At 37.7% G+C, this 22,928-nt stretch overlaps 7 protein-coding genes across 7 annotated transcripts; 1 reads left to right on the plus strand and 6 right to left on the minus strand. All coding sequences in view use genetic code 12, as the record gives it.

Moving 5' to 3' along the window:
* Nucleotides 1–77: 77 nt before the first annotated feature.
* Nucleotides 78–1,824, minus strand: RJT20DRAFT_56890 (Ran guanyl-nucleotide exchange factor). Its single transcript, XM_064920736.1, has one exon. It carries the CDS (start codon nucleotides 1,768–1,770, stop codon nucleotides 271–273), a length of 1,500 nt encoding a protein of 499 aa, XP_064772279.1. The 5' UTR covers nucleotides 1,771–1,824; the 3' UTR covers nucleotides 78–270.
* Nucleotides 1,825–1,983: 159 nt separating this feature from the next.
* Nucleotides 1,984–4,971, minus strand: CHS1 (chitin synthase; the record flags this gene model as incomplete). Its single annotated transcript, XM_064921748.1, has 1 exon — nucleotides 1,984–4,971. The coding sequence occupies one exon, from the start codon at nucleotides 4,969–4,971 to the stop codon at nucleotides 1,984–1,986; it is 2,988 nt and encodes a 995-aa protein (XP_064772280.1).
* Nucleotides 4,972–5,020: 49 nt separating this feature from the next.
* On the minus strand, nucleotides 5,021–6,316 carry RJT20DRAFT_130226 (uncharacterized protein). The gene has a single exon (XM_064917693.1). It carries the CDS (start codon nucleotides 6,249–6,251, stop codon nucleotides 5,379–5,381), a length of 873 nt encoding a protein of 290 aa, XP_064772281.1. The 5' UTR covers nucleotides 6,252–6,316; the 3' UTR covers nucleotides 5,021–5,378.
* On the plus strand, nucleotides 6,317–8,557 carry RJT20DRAFT_130227 (uncharacterized protein). The gene has a single exon (XM_064917694.1). The coding sequence runs from the start codon at nucleotides 6,425–6,427 to the stop codon at nucleotides 8,288–8,290; it is 1,866 nt and encodes a 621-aa protein (XP_064772282.1). The 5' UTR covers nucleotides 6,317–6,424; the 3' UTR covers nucleotides 8,291–8,557.
* Nucleotides 8,558–17,124: 8,567 nt separating this feature from the next.
* Nucleotides 17,125–20,560, minus strand: SLA2 (Sla2p). The gene has a single exon (XM_064920742.1). The coding sequence runs from the start codon at nucleotides 20,456–20,458 to the stop codon at nucleotides 17,321–17,323; it is 3,138 nt and encodes a 1,045-aa protein (XP_064772283.1). The 5' UTR covers nucleotides 20,459–20,560; the 3' UTR covers nucleotides 17,125–17,320.
* Nucleotide 20,561: 1 nt separating this feature from the next.
* On the minus strand, nucleotides 20,562–21,468 carry RJT20DRAFT_56925 (protein retreival receptor). Its single transcript, XM_064920740.1, has one exon. The coding sequence runs from the start codon at nucleotides 21,352–21,354 to the stop codon at nucleotides 20,773–20,775; it is 582 nt and encodes a 193-aa protein (XP_064772284.1). The 5' UTR covers nucleotides 21,355–21,468; the 3' UTR covers nucleotides 20,562–20,772.
* Nucleotide 21,469: 1 nt separating this feature from the next.
* MRP7 (mitochondrial 54S ribosomal protein bL27m) lies at nucleotides 21,470–22,914 on the minus strand. The gene has a single exon (XM_064920741.1). It carries the CDS (start codon nucleotides 22,799–22,801, stop codon nucleotides 21,647–21,649), a length of 1,155 nt encoding a protein of 384 aa, XP_064772285.1. The 5' UTR covers nucleotides 22,802–22,914; the 3' UTR covers nucleotides 21,470–21,646.
* Nucleotides 22,915–22,928: the final 14 nt, after the last annotated feature.

Below are 22,928 nucleotides of genomic sequence, written 5' to 3' on the forward strand. Positions count from 1 at the left end.
TATATGGTTTTATGTATCCCACTAACTATCAGATTTTGATTCGAGGTGTAAGACAGTGCATATTCATTCTTCCCACCAGTAACAAAACAAAGATCGGCATCGAATTGATCGTCAGCATAAATGGTATATAGTCAATTTTTATATTTTTTTTCAGTATTGGCAATAAGATTGAAACAAGTGGGAATAAATAGGAAAACATGATAGATTCTCAACTTTTGTGAAATTACAGGAAATAATACTAATATATATAACTATACAAATCAAAGCAAACTATTCATCAATTTCTTCGTACTTTTCAAGTCTATCTTCGCCTTCATCTTCGTCGGCAATTTTTACTCCTCCACTAACGGAAAATTGACCACCAGCACCAATAATCTCAATGTTATGGAATTTGGTTGCAGTGTTGACAATTCTTGTAGGCTTTTCAACATCATCATCTAATGGCCCTAAACCAGGAGCATAAGTATCACCAAAGCCCCATGCATAAACAAAGCCGTCCTCAGTCACGGCAAAAGAATTGTGCGAGCCAGTGCCGATGGCTTTGATTTTAAGACCGTTGTCTTTCTTCTTTCCGAATTGTAGTTTCGTTGGAGTAGGGACTGACCTAGGGTTACCGTGCTCATCCCTGAAAGTTGACTCAGGTAATTTGTCCTTTGGAATACCGACTTCTTTCATGTCAAAACGACCCCACGAAAAAACTTCACCATCTTTGGTCAAAGCTAAGGTATGATGTTCTCCAGCAGAGATTTGAATAATGTTCTTGTTAGACAAGCTAGGAATAAGTGTTGGTTTCGTTATCAAAGAGCCATCTTCTAATTCCCCATTGGCATCAGTGAAGGAGCATTGCCCGTATTGGTTCAATCCCCAAGCATATACTTGATCATCATGGTCAATTGCAAAACAATGGAATGCACCACTTGCAATATACTTAACGTTATATAATCCGAATTGTTGTGGCTCCAAAGAACGGAAACGGTGTCTATCAAGTACACGGCGACCTAATTGAAACTGTTGCCCATTACCCCAAGCATAAACAATACCCTTTGTATCCAAAGCTAACAAATGGTCTTTACCTCCGGCGATTTGGACAATGTTTTTTAACTCCTTTATTTTTAATGGAGTCTTTTGCAACTTTATTTCATCTCTCAAGAAACCGAGCATGCCCTCATTACAACGGAAACATCCCCATGCATAGACATCCCCATTGTCGTATAAAACAGCACTCAAGTTATCAGTTGTGGCTAATTGGACAATTTTGGTTCCCTTTATAGATTCTAATCCATCTACTAAAGCAGGAGTTGATTCTTCCTCATTCAAGTCTCCATCATCATCATCATCGGAATCCTCAGCATCCAAATCCTTAAGAACTTCTTTAGCTTTGGACGTATCTCTACCTAAAACCCCACTATCGTTACATCCCCAGGACCACACCTTGTTCTTGCCATCCAACGCTAAGGTATGCATACCACCAACGGAAAAGTCAACCACCTTTGTGCCTTCCAATCTCTCCTCGGATAAGTAGGGATTCAACCTCGGCCTTTTAACCTCCTTATTCTTAGACGAGGGACCTAACCCTAATTCACACATTGAACCAGTTCCCCATACAAATATATCAAGAGGAACTGATTTTGCTTCAGGGACCTGGTTGATGTTAGGTAATCGAGAGTATGAATGGAGAATGAAAGACGAAGATACAGCCGCTTTCGTCTTTTTCGTACCATTCTTACTTGAAGAGTCTGCGCCCTTCCTCTTTCTTTCCAAAGCAACCATGGTGTCTTTATTGGATAGCAGACAACTGTACTTCTTCCTTGAACATACACCAAATCAAATCAAATCATTTCTGAGATATTGAAAAATCGCAATGACCTCAACGAATCCTGCATACAATATGACATTAGTAGTAGGGTAAATTTTATACATAGTAATGTTTGTTATGGGGTATTATGGGTATATATATTGAATTCTAAATAAGGGAGGAGCTTATCAATTCAAGGCATTATGACTAGGAGCCGAGTAACCTTGTCTCTTATGAAGCCATTTGCTTTTGCTCTCAACGAGGAATCTTGCCATGTTCTGGAGAAGATATCCAAACGATCCAATAGCTCGGAACAATGATAAGATCGCAACAGTCCACAAAATGAAAGCGAGATAGATGTTTTTCTTTGTTTCTCCTGGTCCATATACCTGAAGCATTGTCATAATGAAGACAAGGTTTGCTATCATCCAAACCAATACGACTCTGGTACGGACATCTTTGGCATAGTCCTCTCCGTCCCTTGGAGCGCTCTCATTCTTTTGAGAAGATAACACCTTTCTGTTTGATCTCTTTGCTCTAATATTGTATAAGGTCTCTAAATAAACCTCATCGATGTCAACATCGACAACAACTGCTTCGAACTCACCCTGGTCGTTCTTCTCAATAATATATTGATTGGTCTTGTCATCTTTGGGATTATTGTCACCTTTGGTACCCCATGATACATCGTGGGTGTTACAGAAGGCGAAAATCTGCAACGTACAGGTGTACGAGGGAATCATCAAAAAATACTGAATTGAGCAGGTGAACATATGCCAAGGATCCATGTACAATATAGACATTAGGAAGTACAATCCATATGTCGACAACAAGGAAACAACAATACTGACAAGAACATATGTTGATGAGTTACCTACACCAAATTCACGGATAGTATTGAAGACGAAGTAAAAACCAACAATTAAAGCATATAATGCACATATTGTAAGTAATATGATCAAGGTCTTGAATATTGACTTGGATGCTTGGGGTCTGTTTCCTATGGAAACAACGAAAAGTGAAGTCAAAATGCATATGCACAAGTAATTGAAAATAGTGAATATCCAGAATCCACCATTATGTCCAAAGTTCATGCTTGACACCAAGGACCCTGTTAAAAAGTAAAATGTTAAGTAGAAATTACTCAATGAAAAGAAAGAAAAAACAAGAGTGACGAATTGGTAGGCAAATTCAACATGAAACCAAAATTTTCTAGCGTAAGAATGATCAGTAGCCCATATCTTGCTGCTGTGACGCAATGAATATAGTGATGCAAAAAAGGCACCATTCATCCAACGTCTTCTTTGAGAGAGAAATTCGGATATCGTTTCAGGTACATCCGTTTCACCAGTGGCCAGTTTCACAAATTTCAATACCCAGTTTTCGTTCCTTTTAGATACCAACTCCCAACACAAAATACGATCTTCCGCGAGATACATATTTGCTTCAAAGAAGTTTGTTTTACTATTTTCCTTATTGCTGTGATTTGCATTGAGGAGATCTTCGCCTTTGAAATAGGATGCTAGTGGTCCTGTGCCATCCTCATGATTCGTTAATGCTTTGTAACGGTATGCTGATAATGCACCAGGTAAAACTGATATGTATCCAAATAAAGATTCGAGTGGCTTATCCAAAATGTTTGACATTTTGTATTCGAAATTTTGAGAAGCGACAAGAGGATTAGTCAAGTTAATCCAACCCTTTCCCTTAATTGCTTTAATCTCACCAGCAGCACCAGCCACGTTAGAGTCTCTATCAAAAGCTTTCCATAAATTGTAGACAGCATGATTATCTGGTTTGGTACCAACATCTAACAAGATGATAACATTCGGATCTAATATAGGACAAAATGCGTTAAATAGCCATCGATGAGAATTAATCTTTTTCTGATTTTTTTCTTTAAGGCAAAATAGCACCTGCACGGGTGCCAAGTTCTTTTCGTCTCCTTTGAACTTCAAGTTCTCATCTATTGAGATCTGTGTAGTATATTCAAATAGATGGGCATTAACCTTTTTGTTGTTGACATATGGTCTTGCCAAGTTATCCTGGTAGCAGCCAGTAGCAGTTAATAATTGTAAAACAGAATCATTCACCTTATTTCTACCATCAGCGACAATGACTACTTGAATCTTCTTCCATCCTTCTTTTCCCCATACTTTAGACTTATGTCTTGAGCATAAATGAGCAACGTTTTTCATTACGCCATGCATTGTTCTTGCAAAAGCAAATTCGTCTTCGTTATACATTGTTATGCAGATGACCACTTCAGTTTCTCTTTCGTACTTTGCAGCCCTTAAAGAGAAGCCCTCTTTCATAAAGTCATCAGGTTCTGATGTACAAGCAGTATAGGTCATATTCGTGAATTCCCCAAAGGGCGATTCTGTTCTCGTTAAAACTTTTTTGAGCTCCTCCGGAATCGGGTTCTCTAACACTAGATTTCCAGTCTTACCTCCTACTAATCTAACTTTTCTATTGGTCACAGTTTTCTCACGTCTTGGGACATAGCCGTTGTTAATATTGTTCATAATATTGCCATCGATGGAAGCTCCAAAATATTCACTTTCTGCAGTTGGCTGGTCAGAGAGGTATGAGTTACCACTGTAAGCTGTAGCCTCGGAATATAATGACCGTTGCTCTAGCTCGTGTGCCTTCTGGTAGGAGTCATAATCGTAGGGGTCTTTTTCATCAATAACTGTAACCTGATCGTCATCATGAGTGTTTGCTTCAGCAAATGTCTCCCTTGAGAATATTGGTTGAGGAGGTTCCAAGAATCTTTCACTCCCTATTGAACTGCCCCCGTACTGCGAACGAGTAGGAGACGCGTTTGCATTTTCATTGTCATCATCATCTCTAATGAGTACTTCTCTTTGTTTTCCTCTCTTGGGGGATTCTCTTGTAGTAAATTGAGCTCTTGGTGTGCCGAATTGGAGATTAGGAGTATCACCAAGAGCGCTTCTAGTCAACCTGTTGGCGCGAGCAGTGCTTCTACTAAATATATTTGGCGATTGACGCAGTTGTGTCGTTGACTGTGGAAATGCTATGAAATCATCATCTTCATCGTCGTTGTCCAATTGGTGGTATCTCCTAGGTGATGTTCTGTCACTGGTGAAAGCAGCATTGGGCAATGACGGTTGGTTATCCTGGAATGGATTATCCTCGTCGTCGAATGGATTCATAGTATAAACCTTGATAGACGAAGAGATGTACAACAAAAGAAGAAAAAAAAACTCTACCGTATAGTTATATATGTATATATATCCTAGTTGAGAAAAGTAGGAATTTGAAAGAATCTCCATCAATAATGTTTGTTTATAAACAAGCCTAATGCGGAAGTGGCACAACAAAGACATTTGCAGCCTCTTCGCACTACTTTGGCGTTGACATAACTTGTCGCTTATCGACTTCCAAAACGTGACTTCCTCACAAAAATTGCCTTGTATTGGCACTACAGATAGAATACCAATGAGCCTACTGGAAGCCAACCATGGATTCAACATAAGAATATAAATAGTAAACACTGTGGAATTGAACTCTATACTATAAGCACTCACTTACACCACCTTAGCTGTTCGAGAAGAACTACTTAGAGATCTGTAGATATTCCGTAGACTTCAATGTATTCGTCAACACAAAGTTTAAGTCCTAAATTCGGATAACATTGCTCTTTTGTTAACTTTTGTCTCGTTAAAGGATCAACCTCGTTAGCTGATAGATGTTGCCACAACCAAGACTTCTCGAAAGATTGCCCTGAAGGGGTGATAACTGGATCATGAAATAAGTTCAACGAGATTGGATCACACAAGTGGTCTGGTGGGTCATGTTTCTGTAGCAAAGCTGAATTGAAATTATTGGAGAATACACTATTCAAGTCCTTGATGTCACTTATACGCTGCATGGTAATCTTTATAGTATAGTCATCTAAGACTTCCTTGGGAACGTTCTTCGAATATACAGCATCAATCTGATTTTGGTAATCTTTCTCAAGAAGTACCATTAGCTTCTTGTATAGTGGGTTTGAACTTTGAATACTTTGTTCAAACTCCGCTTGTTTTATGGTCTTACGAGCACGTAATATCAGTTGATAGATCTCTTGTGGGAGCAGGTATTGTCTGAATTTCCTAGCATTGCCCATTGACGTGGCATAAGCATTCTCGAGCATTTTGAGGCCTTTATCTTCCTTCTTCAATTGAAAAAACATCGTCAATCCACCGTAATACAAAGCATCATAGTTTGATTTATCCAAATTCAATGCTGAAGTACAGTCTTCTATCACCCTCTTCCATTGATTGGGAGTAACATTTTCATCGTTATCGAACTTCTTGTAGTAAGACTTTGCCCTAGATGAAAGTAAAATCAGATTTGAAGGCGCATTATTGATTGCCAAAGAGTAATAATTGATTGCTTTGGTATAGTCTCCTATGTTATAGGCCTCATCTCCCTTCTCTTTAGCCAGCATGACCGGTTTCTGTTAAGCCTACTGAAGTTGTTTCATTGTGATTGTAACAATTAATTTGCACTTACTATTTATCCTGAGCAGAAAAAGGTAATCAAGCGCACTTGACAAATGAATTTAAGAAGCGCTTGAAATCCAAGTTCCTAGCTACTTGCCAAAACTATCTGTTGCAAACCATGGATGCGGGCCCTGCAGAGCAGAATTCTCCATTCTATATCCATTCAAATACCTCGAGCTCATCTACTGCACAGCTTTCTCAAACATCTAATGTTGGATCACAAGTTTCTAGTGTTGGTTTCACAAACTTAAAGAAGTTAAATACAAATACATCACAACTTTCAGCGTCAAGTTCATCCACTTCAAAGACAAACCCATTGACGAGGCTATTCACTAAAAATAGATCTGTCTCAAATGTGTTCCAGCAGCCTAATCAAATTGGAGATGATGAAAATATTGCAAACAATAGCGATGACGATGTCTCGACATTAATATCAGCGGAACCTAAGAAAAATGCTAATGCCAAATTCAGACTTCCAAAGAATAAGTTAAAATTTCCAGGAAAGACATCTACAAACAAGCCTGATCTTTCAATACAAACGAGCGGTCACCATGGACTCAAAGTCTCGAAGAAGATTTTAAGCTCTACTCTGATAGAAGAAGGTGTTAGTACAGCAGGTAGAAAGAACTCTGTAAGCTCACCCGTATCTACATTCCATAATCTATTTCATAGGTCTCACAGCAGTTCTCAAGCATCGGGTGAGAACCAAGGTACCAGTAATATCAAAGAAGAATCGCCGAATCAACAAAAGATTAATAATCCGCTGAGAACAACAATGACTTTGTCGTCCAGTAATTCGAACTCCTTCATAACAGACATCAATTTTGCAATGGTGTATAACTTTACGGACCCCGACTACTCCGTGGAGGAAGTGGAAGGTACGGTTGAACATTCTACATTACTGGATATCCATAGAAAGCTCATGATTCCTACAGATCAATATTTACAAAAGAGCAATCACAAACACCAAAGCACTGAAGTGGGTCTAGGGATCACAGGAGACTCAGAGAGCGACAATGAATATTTGAATAAGTATCTAATCGACTTCGGTAAGAAAAGTGCTAGATTTTATAGTAACCTATTGTACGTTACAAGGCCACTCTTCTTACCATCCCAACAGAAACGACTACAAAACGGGTCAATTCACCCATACATGGGCTACACTATTGAAGACATAGCTAACTTTATAAAAGATAACTACTTGACTGAACTAAGTAATCTAACGTCTTACGATCCAATACCAACTGGCAATATTGTGAAGCCGGTGAAAGCAAAAATGAAAAATATGCGGGTTTACAGGGCAAGCTCATCAAGCTCCATCTCTCTAAATGACGACTTTAAAGATAGCCTAGACGACTTTAAAGTTCGAGAGATTTCACAGGACCTTTTCACTTACTTCATAAGATGCATGATGATATTTCAGAAGGATTTCACGACTATCGACCTAAGATTGTCTGAATTGGTTTCTAAATCGTCTATTCAAAACAAAAGCAAGGATGCACAGCAATTTATACGATCTTGGGCACGCATATCATTTCAGTGGGAGTACTTCAACAGCAAGATCAGATTTTACTTGTTAAGCATGTTTCAACCTCTTCAAAGAATCTTCCATGATGTGTCCATCCAAGGAATAGACTCAAATCAAAATTCAGTAATTGATATCGAAATAGAGAGAACATTACTTCTTGCATTCAGAGACATAATGTTGATACCATTTCTAATTTTGCGAAGAAAGAGGTATCAAGAGCTCACTTACAAAAGGAAATCTTCGACCGCTGTGCTACACACGAGTGAATGTGACTCTCAAGTATTGCAAGACGAGGAGACAATTTTGAAGAATAATGAAAAATTATCACAAAAGCTCATCAATTGTTTGGGAGTTCTTCTGTCAAATACCTACATGGAGCCTGGAAATGCAGACGGGGAACAGCATTTGAGAAATGAGATTTTCTCATCCTCGTTTACATGGCTATCTTCTCTTTAATGGTCTACGACCACACCTATAGTTTATGGAGACGCCGGTGGCAGAATTGGAAAAGGTATAAGTAACTGGGGATAGAATTATGTTAGACTTGGCCCTGTGAATAGCAAATATTTCTTTACCAAGGAAGGTAAGCCCGCTTAAGAGGTGAAGTTCATGCAACACAATTCTGTCCAATCTTTCTAGAAGATCTAATACTATTTTAATATGATTATCCAATTACGACTGAATTAGAACTGTAAGCATATAAACTATAACATTGAAATGAAGTTGTATCAAATGAAAACCATTGGAACATTATGTTAGCTCACCACTTGATGATATCTGTAACCTGCCCATATGATTCTTTAGTGTAAAAATATCTCATCGTAGAAAGCAGGCGGAAATGGTCTGAGAGAGTAAACATCATTCTGCGAGATCGCCAATGCTCTTTTTCTATGTGACGTTCTTCAACTATTTCAACCAATTCGTATTTCTATCTAGAGCAGATATGTAGTACTTCCAGAAATTGAGGATTGTAAGATAGGCGAAAGGACAGTGCTTTTACGGTTTATTCGAACAAATGACCGGAATTAGTTCATACCGTCCGGTAAGAAATTTTAGTATCAGTTGTCGGAATTGATTAATAGTTAACACCCCAAAATATTTTAACCAACACTCGTAAAATGTTAAAAGTCTACGGGATTTTTCGTAATATTCAATAGTAATATCTATACCACAGGTCTATCTTCTCCTCTACAAAGATTCCATAGTAGTACGACTGTGTACAGACTTGTTGTTACCATACAATGCTTATGGAACATCAAAAGATACTTTTTTGCGGCCATTTTGAAACCTCAATCTTGTGCGAGGAGTACAGCTTTTTTGGATACGAGAATATAAATGGAATATAAGGTATACAAAATCTTACTGAAAGCAAACATGAATTTCAATCTATTGTACTTTCTGATGGTTTCCGATGGTCTCGGTAATAGATTCTATTCCGGAACAGATATGTTTAAATATTGACGAAGAAGAAACCGTCGAAAAACAATAAAGAGGCCATACAGATGCTGCGATAGTGCTATAAAAGAAAGATTTTCGAAAATGGTTTACGGAGAAGGGGTTCAGCGTACAGAGCAACGAAGATAGTGCGCTTTCCTCTATACTGCTTAAACCTGGAAAGGGAATTGGAATAAGATTGTTATTGATGATCTGAATGGTAAGATGTCAACCAAGCAGTGTGGCCGTAATTCACTTCTCACTGATAAACACAAAGAGTTTGTGCTAAATATGGTAAGAGAAAATGCAATAGTAACTATTGACATATTGAAGGGACTTAACCATGCTTTCGACAATATTAAAACAAAAGCTTCAAAATTATATAATTTTATAATTAAGGTCCGTAAACATTGCCTTAAAAGAATTCCGAAGTGGGCTTTAAGAAGAAGTCTGGATGAACTAAAGAAAGACAAACTTGATTTAACCTAAATTGAAAATTTGTAGATGATGCTGGTTAAATCAGCATGAAACGAGAATAAGGTTGGTCACCAGTAGATGAAAAGGTAATTCTTGACTTGTCGAATCAATGTTTCATTTATTGGGCTCATATCCTCTAAAGGTTGCACCGAGCTAAAGGCTAGAACACCAGCAGTTCTAAATCAGAAGAGGAAAAGGTTGACATGGTAAAATTGCATCTAAAACTATTCGAAATGAACCAACAGTAACCAATTCATCCATTCACAAGCGTCGTGACATTCAATTATTAATTGCACTTTGTCGACTCGAACTAATCGTTTTGCCACCATATTCTCCAAGCTTGAATTCTGTTGAAGAGCTTTGGACGGTGTCCAAAAGCAATGCTGATATATCATGCTTGAGTAATAAGGATCACTTGACACCAATAATCAAAAGATGCTACTCATGCGATAACACAGGAAGGTTATAAAAGATTGTAGCATGGACCAAGACATTTCGAGATGTGGTTAGAGGGCAAAGAAGCAAACCAATTAAGAGCATATTAATATTTGAACAAAAATAGGGAGAGTATAAGATTCTTTTCAAGTTGTTCAAAATCAGGTGCAATTTGCGCATGAGCAATGATCTTACCTATTGGCTATTCCATATGTTTACACTCTATTGACATCTCAAGTCCCCTGCTTATCCTGGTATGAAGATTCTTCTCGATTGATCAATTTTCGAATGTTGGTTGGAATCTTTTAGACGGTATAGTATGCAATCGATAGCGACTGTTATTTTGATAATTATATTCGTATGGTACAAAGTAACCCTGGTCGATAGTTCGTATAATTAGTAAAAGCACTGTAGTTATTCATCGTGATATGAGGTATGGGTCCACTCGAGTTATGGAACAATGCATGGTACATTGAAAACTTTAATTGTAGCATCTTTAACCTCATTGTTGTGGGAGGGAATACAGCTATTTTAAATTAGAGAATGTTCTCTATGTAATATAAAGTAGCAATTCCCTACTTCACTACTTTGCATTTACTTTTAAATATTGATTTCTGTGGTCCTCGCCTCCCTCTGGAAGTGACCGCGCAAAATGCTTGTGAATCTTGATTGATACCAGTCTAAATACAAACCTGTATTTGCTATGAAAGCGATGAGCTGAAAACTGAATCATTCAAATGGTTCGCAGGCTGGGAACGGTTTGTTCCGGCGTCAGTAGCAACGTGTCGCCGCTTATGATAGTTTCAGAACAAACTCCTTCATGCATTACGTGATGAAAAAAAGTGTTGACTTGGATAATCCTACATTTAAGTGGGGTTCGCTGTAATGATAAGGAATGCATCTCATTCTTCTACCACCTTGCCTCTTCCGTGTTTAATTAATAGTTATTAATTAGTTTGGCTGATTTTCTAAGAAGTGTAAACGTATATAAATCTCTTACGGAGATGGTCTTACATAAACCAAGACATAATTTGTATGCATATTTTCATCAAACTTCTTCACTAATGGTTGGGTCTTGCAACTGACCCAACAGGACGTCAGATTATCATTTTCAACGGACCCTCTGTGAATTGAAAGACTTTGAGAGGGATCTAACAATCTTCAACGAATAAAAAAAACAATGCATCTATGACGGTAACAATCGGATATCTTTATATAAACCAGAGAAAATTGATATATCATAGAACATTGCCTAGTTCGTATTGTTGAAGATATCTAAGGAGTTGGTACTTTAAAAGTTGAGTCACCCATGTATATTTCATTTATTCTATGGATATATTATTAGATTTGTCGATCGTTCAAGATTAAGCCCCTGCCTTTGAGTTCCGCCTTTCAGTACTCCTAATATCATAGAAATTAGAAACTCCTTTCAAATATAAGGTAAATTCTTTTCAACAAAAAGGAATACAGAAGCAGTTGACCATTCTTATCTTTCTCATCAAAATAGTAATGTTGAGCGCCCATTAGACCAATCCCTGATGAAGAACTCTCTGCAGCACATCCTATGTTCCACTCTCATACTGGGCTTATACAATTGCCTATGTGACTTATTCTATCAATGCGTCCTTGGGCAGACTCGCAATCAAAAGTCATCTTATGAACTCCGGTATGGCTTTCGCCCAAGTATTGAACTTTCTTCTTTTCGGATGTGCTGCTTACACTAAGATTCCCAAAGTTCTTCGTGTACTGATGAAGTTGCCTCAATATAGTTGTTATATTTTATATTTAGTGGCGGAATTATGTATTATCATTTGAACAATGTCACTATATAATTATTTGCTGGGATATAAAGGTCCTTATATAGACCAGTTGCCTCTACTCAGTAATAAATCCTTGAGGTATTTTTTCTTAAATCTTATCCTATGAGTAGTAGTTTAGCGAAGAGTCACTTCGAGATCACATGAATAGAACTTCTAGACGAATGATACACTTCTGCAATTTCTTGGTTACAACATAAATCGAGGCCATCTGGATTATTTCCAAAACTTTGTACCTGAATTTCGAGTCATGCACTGGACAAGGAGTCATAAGAGATGACCAATACCGATAACCTCAATTGATCTTGATAGATTTCATATAGCCATGAATATAAGTTTCGATTAACATGATTTTCCTATCGAGCACCACAAAGTCTCGCTCAATCGATCACTTCCAGTCCTGTCTTATATATGGTGTATCTTGAGGATCACTCACCTCATATGAGTCTCCAACCAAACAATACGTAGCGGTGAGCTTTTGATCATACATAGTATATAGAATTCTTGAATTTCACTTAATTTATGTAACTATAAATAGTAAGAGGGGCAAGAGAGACCAGTTGCAACCGATAAAAACTGGCTTACCTAAGATGAGCTTCGTATTCACACAAATCCAAACATCTCACTGAATATCCTTCCGCAAACTTGGTTAGAACTTATATCTAGATTGATACCTTCTAGAACTTCTCTTCCAATGACATCCATTCACCTTACAATCTCTACTCGATTTCGAGAGACCATTTCTCCTTATCACACTTGGATTATTCTTTAGAAACTCTTAGCAAATACAGGATAAGTCTAAAGTTGGGCCTGATTCTTCAGCTTCCAGATTTGGAGCACGGGAATCGTCCTAGCTCATCCTTGAAAGGCTTGTCTCATTTAGATTCTATGGGGGAATTAAGTAAATGGGACAAAACTGTTGGAAACAATAATCAAATGTGTTGTAGGGTTGATTGTAAGATCCAACCACCAATGAAGAATATTCACAAAGGTATTGCAAACAATTTTTAACTTTGATCTATATAATATATATAATTATTCTCATTTTGTCTTAGAAATTTATATATGACTAGTCTTCTGAGGATTATCTAAGCTAACATAGAAGAAAAATAAAAGAATATAATAAAATTGAAAAAATAAAGTGGAATTATAGCTCACTATGGTAGATCTTATAAATAATCTTCATCTTCTTGAACATCTGTTGGATGTGGATTTAAAGGACCAGGTAATCCTAAAGTCTCGTGCTTGTGGAATTCTATTTCACAGAATCACTACTCGTGTTGGGTAGGGCAATGAAAGATAGACTGTGTTTCATTCCTACCATCCAATAATTGTTCAAATGGAGAATTTGATAGGTTAAGGTAGGACTTGTTGTAGTAGATTCTTTATGTATGCATATTTGCTCGATTTTCTAGATGGTGGTACTCATATTATATTGCAAGCTAATGTTAGTTAAAAGTATAGAATTGCTCGGATAACCATATATGAAAACCCCCACGGTATAATTGACGAGGAGAGACAACTGCTCCATAAAAGGACATATATCCGAGTTAATAGTTATTTAGAGTTGTATTGATTAAGTGAAACAAACATACATAATTCCACCCTATTGAAAAAAACATAAGAAATGTCAATGTCAACTTCTATATCTACAGCTACAACCGCTTCTCTGAAAGGTAGACTCAATGGACACCTTAATCTTGAACTAGGCATTTATAAAGTAAATTGAAAAGAAGAGTATCTTCAACAATACTCACGAGGACAATGTTCTTTGGTGTATATAAGGATACTTAGAGATATATTTATATTGTTCGTTGATATTTCTCACATATATTTGTAATGGACTTCCATTTGCTACTGACATATGTATAGTGTGCGGTGAGCTTGCTCAAGATATAGTTGTTATATGTATATTCAGTGGTGGAATTATGGATTACCACTTGATCAGTGTTACAATATAACTATTTGCTGGGATATAGAGGTCCTTATATAGACCAGTTGCCTCTACTCAATCAGTAATCGTTGAGGAATTATTTTATACTTGAGGAATTATTTAATACCGTTATTTCTCTATCCGATCACTAACGTGGTTTTAGCTAAGGCTCCGCTTCAAGATCACACGAGCGGAAACTTCTAAAAGATTAATACACGTCTTTAATATCTTGGTTACAACAAAAATATAGGCCGTCTGGTTACTCTTCTGACTTGTATTTATTGAGATTATTAGATATATCTCTCAGTCAATGAAAAGAGAATCGACTATTACAACAAGCCCATTCTAACCATGTTGGATTATCCGCTTCAACACCCTCGTGGGTTTGTTCAACATATCAAATTGATTTGAAAACTTAAAGTTTACTTATCTAACTTTTTCATTTATCTACTACGGATAAATGCAAAGCTCATTTATTACATATGTCAGTCGATTCAAAATAGAGCTCCACTTTTTGAGCCTGCCCGTCATTTCTCCTATTCATCTTAGTTAGTGGAAATTCCTTTTTAGAATAACAACAAATTTCTTTTTCAACAGGTTAAATGCTGTATAGATCGTGAGAGATAGTATTGAAAACGCTCCTCTATGAAGAAGCTATCCGGTGATCCAATTCTGCAACATGTTAGGAATCAATTCATACACATACAGAAAATGACATTTTAGTAGAACATCCCCTCAACCTCCTTTAGGTTTTTAATGGTATACAATGTCAAAGATTTTTGGTCGAAACAAAGGCAGACTAGTGGCTCAGGTTTCCATCAAAGGAGTTAACCTCTTCTACTTTCGCCACTGTCATTCGACCAGAGAGCAATACGTGGATGCCATGTGTTCCTTAATCCAACAATTGACGTTGATATACACAATACATGAAACTAGCAACTGGCTCATCGACTCTAACCATCTTGAATATGTATGTAAGCTCTATAAGTCATTTTACGGTTTTAGACAAGCCACCTTAATTTGGAACAGAACTATCAACCAATTACCTTGAAAGCATTGGATTCAAGCTCTGCAAAAAAGAATGAGGAACCTACAAAATAGCATTATTGGATTATCGCTGATAATTTTGATTACTGTCAACAAGGATGAAGATGTCTGCTTCGTTAAAGCTCAATTTGTTGATATTTCAAAGAGGTCATAGAGCCTGATGGGTTCAAACTGTGCTAAGTATACTTTCTTTAGTCTTTCTAATCAATTCTAGAGTGCGATGTTAACATCCTCACATAGACAGGCGTTTATCACACGGATTACTCGAATGGTGGTGTATACCATGTTATCGCCTCCCCGGACATGCCAATCATGACAGTTCCACCTGAGAAAGTCATTCAGTGACTGACTATGCTTAGTAGCACGTCTTAGATTGCTACTTGAAGTAGAAACAACCAAAATCATGTACAAACGAAAATTGTCTATAATTTTTGCTATTTTGTTCAAATCATCCATAGCCAATTTAATTGTTCATGCTTTCATCAGAGAAGAACTCCCTCAAAACACAAACGTTTGAGTAGCATCTCTGATTATTGTTGATGCTTATTACGCAAGCATTATCTCTTAACTTTTATCCCTTGCACACTGGTCAGGCAACAAAGACTCGAATGGGCACAGTATTATTTAGATAAACTTGATTTCAACCTGGATTGCATCTTTTTAGATGAAGCGGGTTTAAACATCAGCATGAGATGAGAATATGGATGGTTGCCAGTGGGTGAAAAGGCAACTCTTAGAACCCCCGTAACTCATGGCGCTAACGTCTCATTCTTGAGGCAATATTGCATCGAGCTAAAAAGCTACAACACCAGCATTACTAAATATGAAGAGAAAGCATGACAATGATAACTGTGATCTGAATCCTTGAAAGGAACCAACAGTATCCATTGCTATTATTTTATCAAGTCTAGAACAAATGAATAAGAACCCCGAATTAGTTGACTAGAATTTTATTCTTGGAATCGCATCCATTCACAAGCGCCTTGACATTCAGATATTAGTTGCGCTAAGTTGTTCACTGAGCAGATTCGAACTAGTCTTCTTGCCACCATATACTCCAAGCTTGAATGCTATCGAAGAGTCTTAAAGCCAACTTGGAAATTCTTTCAAGACTAAGTTTACAGACCTTAGTTACAAAATTAATACTGTCGAAGCTTTTGCTTTAATAGTGTCAAAGCATGGTTAAGTCCCTTCAATATGCCATCAATAGTTACCGCTACATTTTCTTTTACTACATTTTGCACAAACTCTTTGTATTCATCAGTGAGAAGTGGTTCTTGGTTGACATCTTACCATTCAGATCATCAACAATCTCATTCAAATTCCTTTTACAGGTTTAAGCAGTTTGTAATGGAAAGCGACTCTGAATCCCCATCTTAGTAAATCATTTTCCTAAATCTTTCTTTTATAGCTCTATTGTAGGCATCTGTATGGCCTCTTTATTGCCTTTCGACGGTTTCTTCTTCATCAATATCTATATTGATATTACAAGAAACATCATCTACTTCGTCTACCTCTTCATTTGCTGTCTCTCTTCACATGTTTCCATACAACACGAAATGGCCATTGAGCTTTTCTATTTCTCTTCGTTGTTTTCATTAAGAAATGGGTTGAGGAACTGTTCTTACGCTGTCGCTCTTTGATAAGAACACGAAGAGAGGCCTGGCAAGTGTGATTGTCGCTTTCACTGCTTCTTGCACGACTCAATGGTGAATATTGTCTCATCCCCAAAGCTTAGTCCTCGCACAGGTTAAAAATGGCCGCAAAAAAGTTTTGTTTAATGTTCCAAAGTATGGTAACAACAAGTCGAGTGGGCCACACCTCGTACCACTATGGAATCTTCGTAGAGGAGCAGATAGACCTGTCGTATAGATCTTATATACTCAAAATTACGTCGACTGGTATTGACAATTTCCGAATATTGGTTGGAAAATTTTAGGGGGTTTACCATAAATCAAATCCGGTCCGGTCAATAGTGTGAATATTAAGCAATGTACTACTTAAGAAAATTTATATGGAGGAATACAACTTTCTAAGATATATGCTTTAGATTTCCTAGGAAGAAGTTGACTTCGAATCTACAAGTTCAGCTCCGACTATACAATAGCAAAACAGGAAGTCAACGTATTCTATATTGTAACTTAAAGAATTAGCAACAGAAAACAGTCAAATCTTCCATGGTAAAAAGCATGTATCTTCGATACTCTATGTGCAGTTTTTAGTCATCTTAAGTCTCCAATCTTATGGTCATTAGCTTGGTAGTATTTTATTTATTGCTTTATAAAGAGAGGTAAAAAAAAACTTTTAATGTTTTGGGACATACAAACCAACCAAGTAAAGGGTCTAAGTCTCATCATCACTGACATCGTCTCTGTAACCATGCTTCCTGATTTCACCTAATCTCTTTCTTGCTGACGCTAACTTGTTCTCTAATTTTAAGATTTCAACTTGTTGCTCCATCTCCACAGTCTTACCTTCGTAAGTTGTAAGTTTACTGAGATCAATATCATTGGACTTCTCTTCATTTTCTAAAAGGGATTGGACTTTAGTAACCAATAACTTACAGGCACTAGATACTTTGCTTGAAGCCGTCTCGAGTTGATCCTGAGTTTTAGAAGTGAAATTAGCCTTAACTCTAGAAGCAGCAACTAATTGGGCAGTCGAAGCAGCTACCTCATTAGACGCTACAATCAATTGCTCATGAGAGTTCGTTTCTTTGAGAACTCCATCTGCTGTTTGTATTAAGATGTTTGTAGCACCAGCAACAGCCTTGGAAGCACTTATTAAACCTTCGGTCCACCTGTTATTCTTTTTGTAGAATTCAGTTTTGGTTTGAGACCCACGCCCCTTATTGACAATTTCTCTCTGAGACTCCGTGGCTGCAGAAATCAAGAAAGTAACAGCATCAGTAACCGCTTTGGCAGCGGCAAGCAAAGCCTCATGAACCTCAAATTTACCACCATGAATTTTTGGGTTCTTCAAAAGATTCTCTAAGAATTTAGAAGCAGAATCTACTGTTTGTGCAGTCTGCTCCATTTCTGTGTTTACGATGTCTTCCAAGTTTCCCAGCTTGAAGTTGAGGCCCTTACTGGAGCTCAACTTCTCGACAAATCTTCCTAACGTTTGAAGTGCATTTTGAAGATTCAAGTTTGAATCAATGACTCTATCGATCCTGTCATCATCATCTTCTAAACCGTTTAAGCTTTCAGATTTCAAGTTCTGGAAGTAGTTTTCAGTGTCTAACAATGTGTCAGATACTAATGACAAAAGTTTCTCTTCCTCTTGCTTTGGAATAACCTTCGTGATTCCTTTGGAATTGAGCATTAAATCGTTAACTGATGCAGTTAACTCCGAACTTGTTAAAATAATAGCAGAATAGCTACTATCATCATCTTCATATGTTTGCTTACCTTCAGCAATGAAACTATTGAATGTTGTTGCAAAATCGGTCGCCGTATCGGAACAAAGTTCGATGATAGATAACAAGTATTCAGGAGTAGAGTTCAAATTACCAGCTTGCATTGGCGATGAAAGCTCATGCTTGATGTCCTGTATTCTTCTAATGTTGTTTTCCAAGAAAATATCGATCAAACTTCTAAGCTTATCAATATTTTTTAATAAAATATGATCGATTTGGGCGTTAACAACATCATCCTGATCGTTCTTAGAGAGTTCTAGTTCTTTGAGTGCACTTTCTAATGACTCCTGAGCAATCTCTAGATCAACTTCTCTGTCTCTCAACTGCTGTTGCAAGTCAGACGCATCTCCCAAATTGGCCAATTTCAAGTCTCTTTCTGCCAATTGGCTCTTCAATTTGTTCAATTCATCTTCGTGTTTCGAAGTGATCGAGGATAAATTTAAGGATTGCAACTTTCCTGTTTCGTTAATTGTCGAATTCAATTCACGAATCTCAGCTTGAAGCTTTTCAATTTCCTGATCCTTGATAGCTTTCACTCTATCCAAATCCAATCTAGCTCTATCACGTTCACGGATTAAATCGGCCAATTCAACGTTCTTCGCTTTTAAGTCCTTTTCAAACTTCTCCTTTTTCAAGATAGACTCCTGGGCACTATTGATTTTTTGCTGTATTTTCTTGAATTTGGATAACAAGTTCAAGTGCTCTTGACGGAGTTGAGAATACAACTTGGCTAAGGACTCATACTTCTTAGTCCAGTTAGCAATTTGGTCTTCTAAATTCTTTATTTGCTCATCCTTAGATGCAATCTGTTGCGTGGCAGTATTATTGAGATTCATTAGCTCCGTCTCTAAACTCTTAACTCTTGAATCATACTGCTGCAACAACAGTTGGTCATTGTCGTACTGGCTTTTGAACATTAATAAGTCGTGTTCAAGCTCGGACACACGAGACTGCTGCTGTTGAGTCTGTTGACGTTGCAATGCTTGCTGCTCTTCTAAGAAACGTCTCTCCTGATCGCGCTGTTGTTCGTCGAAAAGTCTCTGTTGTAACTGTTGTTGCTGAAGTTGTTGCTGACGTTGTATTTCCAATTCGTTTTGGATTCTTTGTTGTTCTTGCTGCTGTTGATATAAGTATCCAGTTTGCTGAGAAAGAAGCTGGTCAACAGCTGGGGGTGGGTTCGATGGTGGTTCGAAGTTGGACGTTGGTTGCGAAGAGATTTGCGGGGTGTTTTCAGTGCTAACTGACCTTGGTCTCGAGATAGGAGTTCCCTCATCGGTCACTTGCAAATTTGGTGGGTTGTTTGACAATCTAGGAATCGTAATTAAACTTGTTAAAAATTTGATTGCATGGCAATCAGTGTAAAAGTCTCTAAGCATGAAATGTTGAGAGTCAAACCTTTCAAATAGAACCGATAAAGCCTCATCGGCGCCTAATTGCTGATACATAGCTCTCAACATTGAAGTGCAGAACTTGTAGATTCCGTATGATTCCGAGATCAAAGGGACCAAAGCACTAACTTTGCACAAGTTATTTGGAGTTTGATTGATGGTAGCGAAGATTATCTTCTGTAAATCGTTGATCAGATCCTGTAAATCCATTAATTGCAAGATGGATTCGTAACCTTCATTGGGATCATTGACCGCTCTAAGGGAAATATATTCCTCATATTCAAACATACCATTGAATCCGGGATTATTGCGGTGGAAGTCTAACTTCTGAAGAATGAATTTGTCGTATTGACTAATCAATCTACCATAAGCACTTCCATGTGTTGGAAACACAGTAGACAAGGAGGAGATAAAATCTCTGTTGCGATATCCGTCCTTCAAGGTATTAGGGTGGCCCTCTTGCAAAACTTTGTGCACCATTATTAAGGCTTTGAATAATTGAATTTCGTCACTTTGAAGAGGTTGAATCTTCACGGCATTCCAAAATGCTCTAGAGTTCTTGTGGTCCCACGTATAAACAATACATGCACGAACATGCTTTCTCTTCGGTGGAACTTCATCACCGTTGCATGCCTTCTTGACACTGTTTTGCAAATCAACTTCGGCACGACTCATCTTTCGATTGATCTAAATATGAATTGCGTTGTAATTAGGATGCTCTACTGTTCATAAGACAACCTCTTATTTAGGGGTGAGTTGAACGAAGTGTCGATGTCCGATATGTGTAAGCACGTGACCTCTTTCGAGAGGGTGGCTGGGTCGGCAAAGAGCCGGATTTATATTGAACACATTGACTGCTAGCGCCCAACTACAAGTTAATATGGAAATAGATACGTATATTAATGATTTCACCAGTCAAGTGGTAGAAGTACAAAAGTTCACCCTTATGAAATTCTCACTCTGCCATATCAAGTCAAGTTCAAAAATCTTCAACTTCTTCTGTACCTTGTTTTGCCAAAATCGAACGGCAAATACTTGTATTTAATCATGTGTTGGATTTGTTTCCTCATGGTTAATGTGAATAAAATGATGAAGTACATCAATAAGATTGGCCAGAACACTGGGATGTCAAAAATGCTCCATAAGGAAAGAAACAAGGAAAGAACTGTAGCCCTTGTAGCATTGTACCAGAACTTGAATTCAGGCAATCTTCTGATGAAAGGTCTAAACTCCTCCTCTTCTTCCTTATCTCCTGCTTCCTCATCTTGAACACCTTCCTCTATGGATTCATTTTTCATCTCTTGTTCCAAAGAAGGATCAAACTTAGGGGTCAAGAATGCCAAAAATAAGTTCAAGATATATATACCCAAACCATAGCATATAATATACCATCCCTGAGTGAGCAAAATACGTAACAAAAAGATGGAAAGAAGTCCGGCAAATGCTATCCATCTGTTGGTTGTATGTGGAACTGCTTGATCTAAGAACTTCTGATAGGTAACCTCGAGTTTAAGATATTGCTGGTAGATAGGATTCTCCTGAATCGGCTTAGAGGAAAGGTCAATTGCCATTTTCCTCGTTGTTTATCTCGGATTGGGTTGTGTGTAGTCTATAATGGAATGACAGCAAAGCAGTGAACATGAAGAGGTACATTACGTATTCATTTTTTGTGTTGGTAGAAAAAGTCGTTGGTGCTCAACGCGTACTAGTTTTGTGTAACAATTTTAAATGCAGCTACAGTAAGTTTATTATGAAGGAACTTTCATATCATACTCTGAAAAATACCTAACTATTTGCAAGATCTATTTACATGATGGTCGCTTTCGTTGTTAAAGCTAAAGATCCACAGTAGGAGATATGCAACTACTGCGTAGCAAAGACTTCCTTTGGTCTTCCAACCACTCTTGTAGATCTGGTAGCCTCATCAAAGATTCTTTGCACTATAACACCCTTTGGAGGCTTTCTGGCATCAATATTCTCAATGACCGAGCCTGGAACAGTCAAGGGAACAACCAAGGGGAGGTACTTCTTAGCAAGATCCTCTCTCTCTGCAACGTCAAATACACCTGGAGTGGCGATTAGGTCACCTACAAAAATCTTATCTTGGATCGAGAGCACTCTGTTCGAGTATTCTGTTTCTAATTTCTCAATTATTTCGTCTTTTCTAGAAGCCTTTTCTTCCGCACTCAAGTATTTCGTCAATGCTCCTGTAGCATCTACGGTGATTTTCTTTGAAAGTTGATCAACAAGGTCGTGATAGTGTGCAAGAGAGTCTTCAAATTCCTCGCTTGAAAGGTCTCCCCTAGCCTTTGCCAACTTTAACGAATGAACATAATTGTAAGTAGTCTGTGTTTCTGCACTCTCTACAGACATCCCCTTAAGTTTAACTAATTCGTGAACATTATAGTACCTTTCCAAAGTCAAGTTCAAATCCTTTGCACCCAATTCAAGGCTGAGCTCCTTGGAAATAAATTCATTAAATTTAGAGAGCAAGTTAGATTTATTCTCCTCCCTCGCCTTAGAGAGTTCGTCAAGTTTTGGCTGATAAAGATACTCCTTTCTAGACATGTGCTGTTCTTCCTTGACAGCCTCCAGGGGGTCTTCTATTAACTCGTATCCAAACCTTCTCACTCTAGGAGCAAAATGAGGCGTTGGTAAAGGCAAATTCTTTTTTAATGACACTCCAACATACTTTCTTAATGGATGAAATGGATCGTGATAAAAATGAACATATCCTGGCTCAACTGCATAGACGGTGTGATCAATACCGATTTTCACATTTTCACCAGGATGTATCTTGGAACCCCTCTGTCTCATTATGATTTGACCTGGTTTGACGAAGTTTCCTTCGTGTACCTTCGGACCTAATCTTCTACCAGCAGAATCATTTTTATTAGTCTTGGAACCAGAGACTTTCTTGGTAGCGGTACGAATCTGGACAACGTTTTTAAGAGCAGTGATTTGCAATATACTCCCACTTGGGTGGTACGAGCCACTTCCTAATCTAAAGAGAGACATAACCTTGTTGGTCACTTCTGGATGCTGTGGTAATCTTCATCCAATATATAAAAAATGTTTAAGTGCTCATTTAAAAAATTGTTGCATGCTCAAATTTCTGCTCAAGAAAAGGGTGCGTAAATAAGAG

This window comes from Scheffersomyces xylosifermentans, assembly GCF_036884685.1.
Source record: "Scheffersomyces xylosifermentans strain CBS 12540 chromosome Unknown RJT20scaffold_7, whole genome shotgun sequence".
Classification (NCBI taxonomy): Eukaryota; Fungi; Ascomycota; class Pichiomycetes; order Serinales; family Debaryomycetaceae; genus Scheffersomyces; species Scheffersomyces xylosifermentans.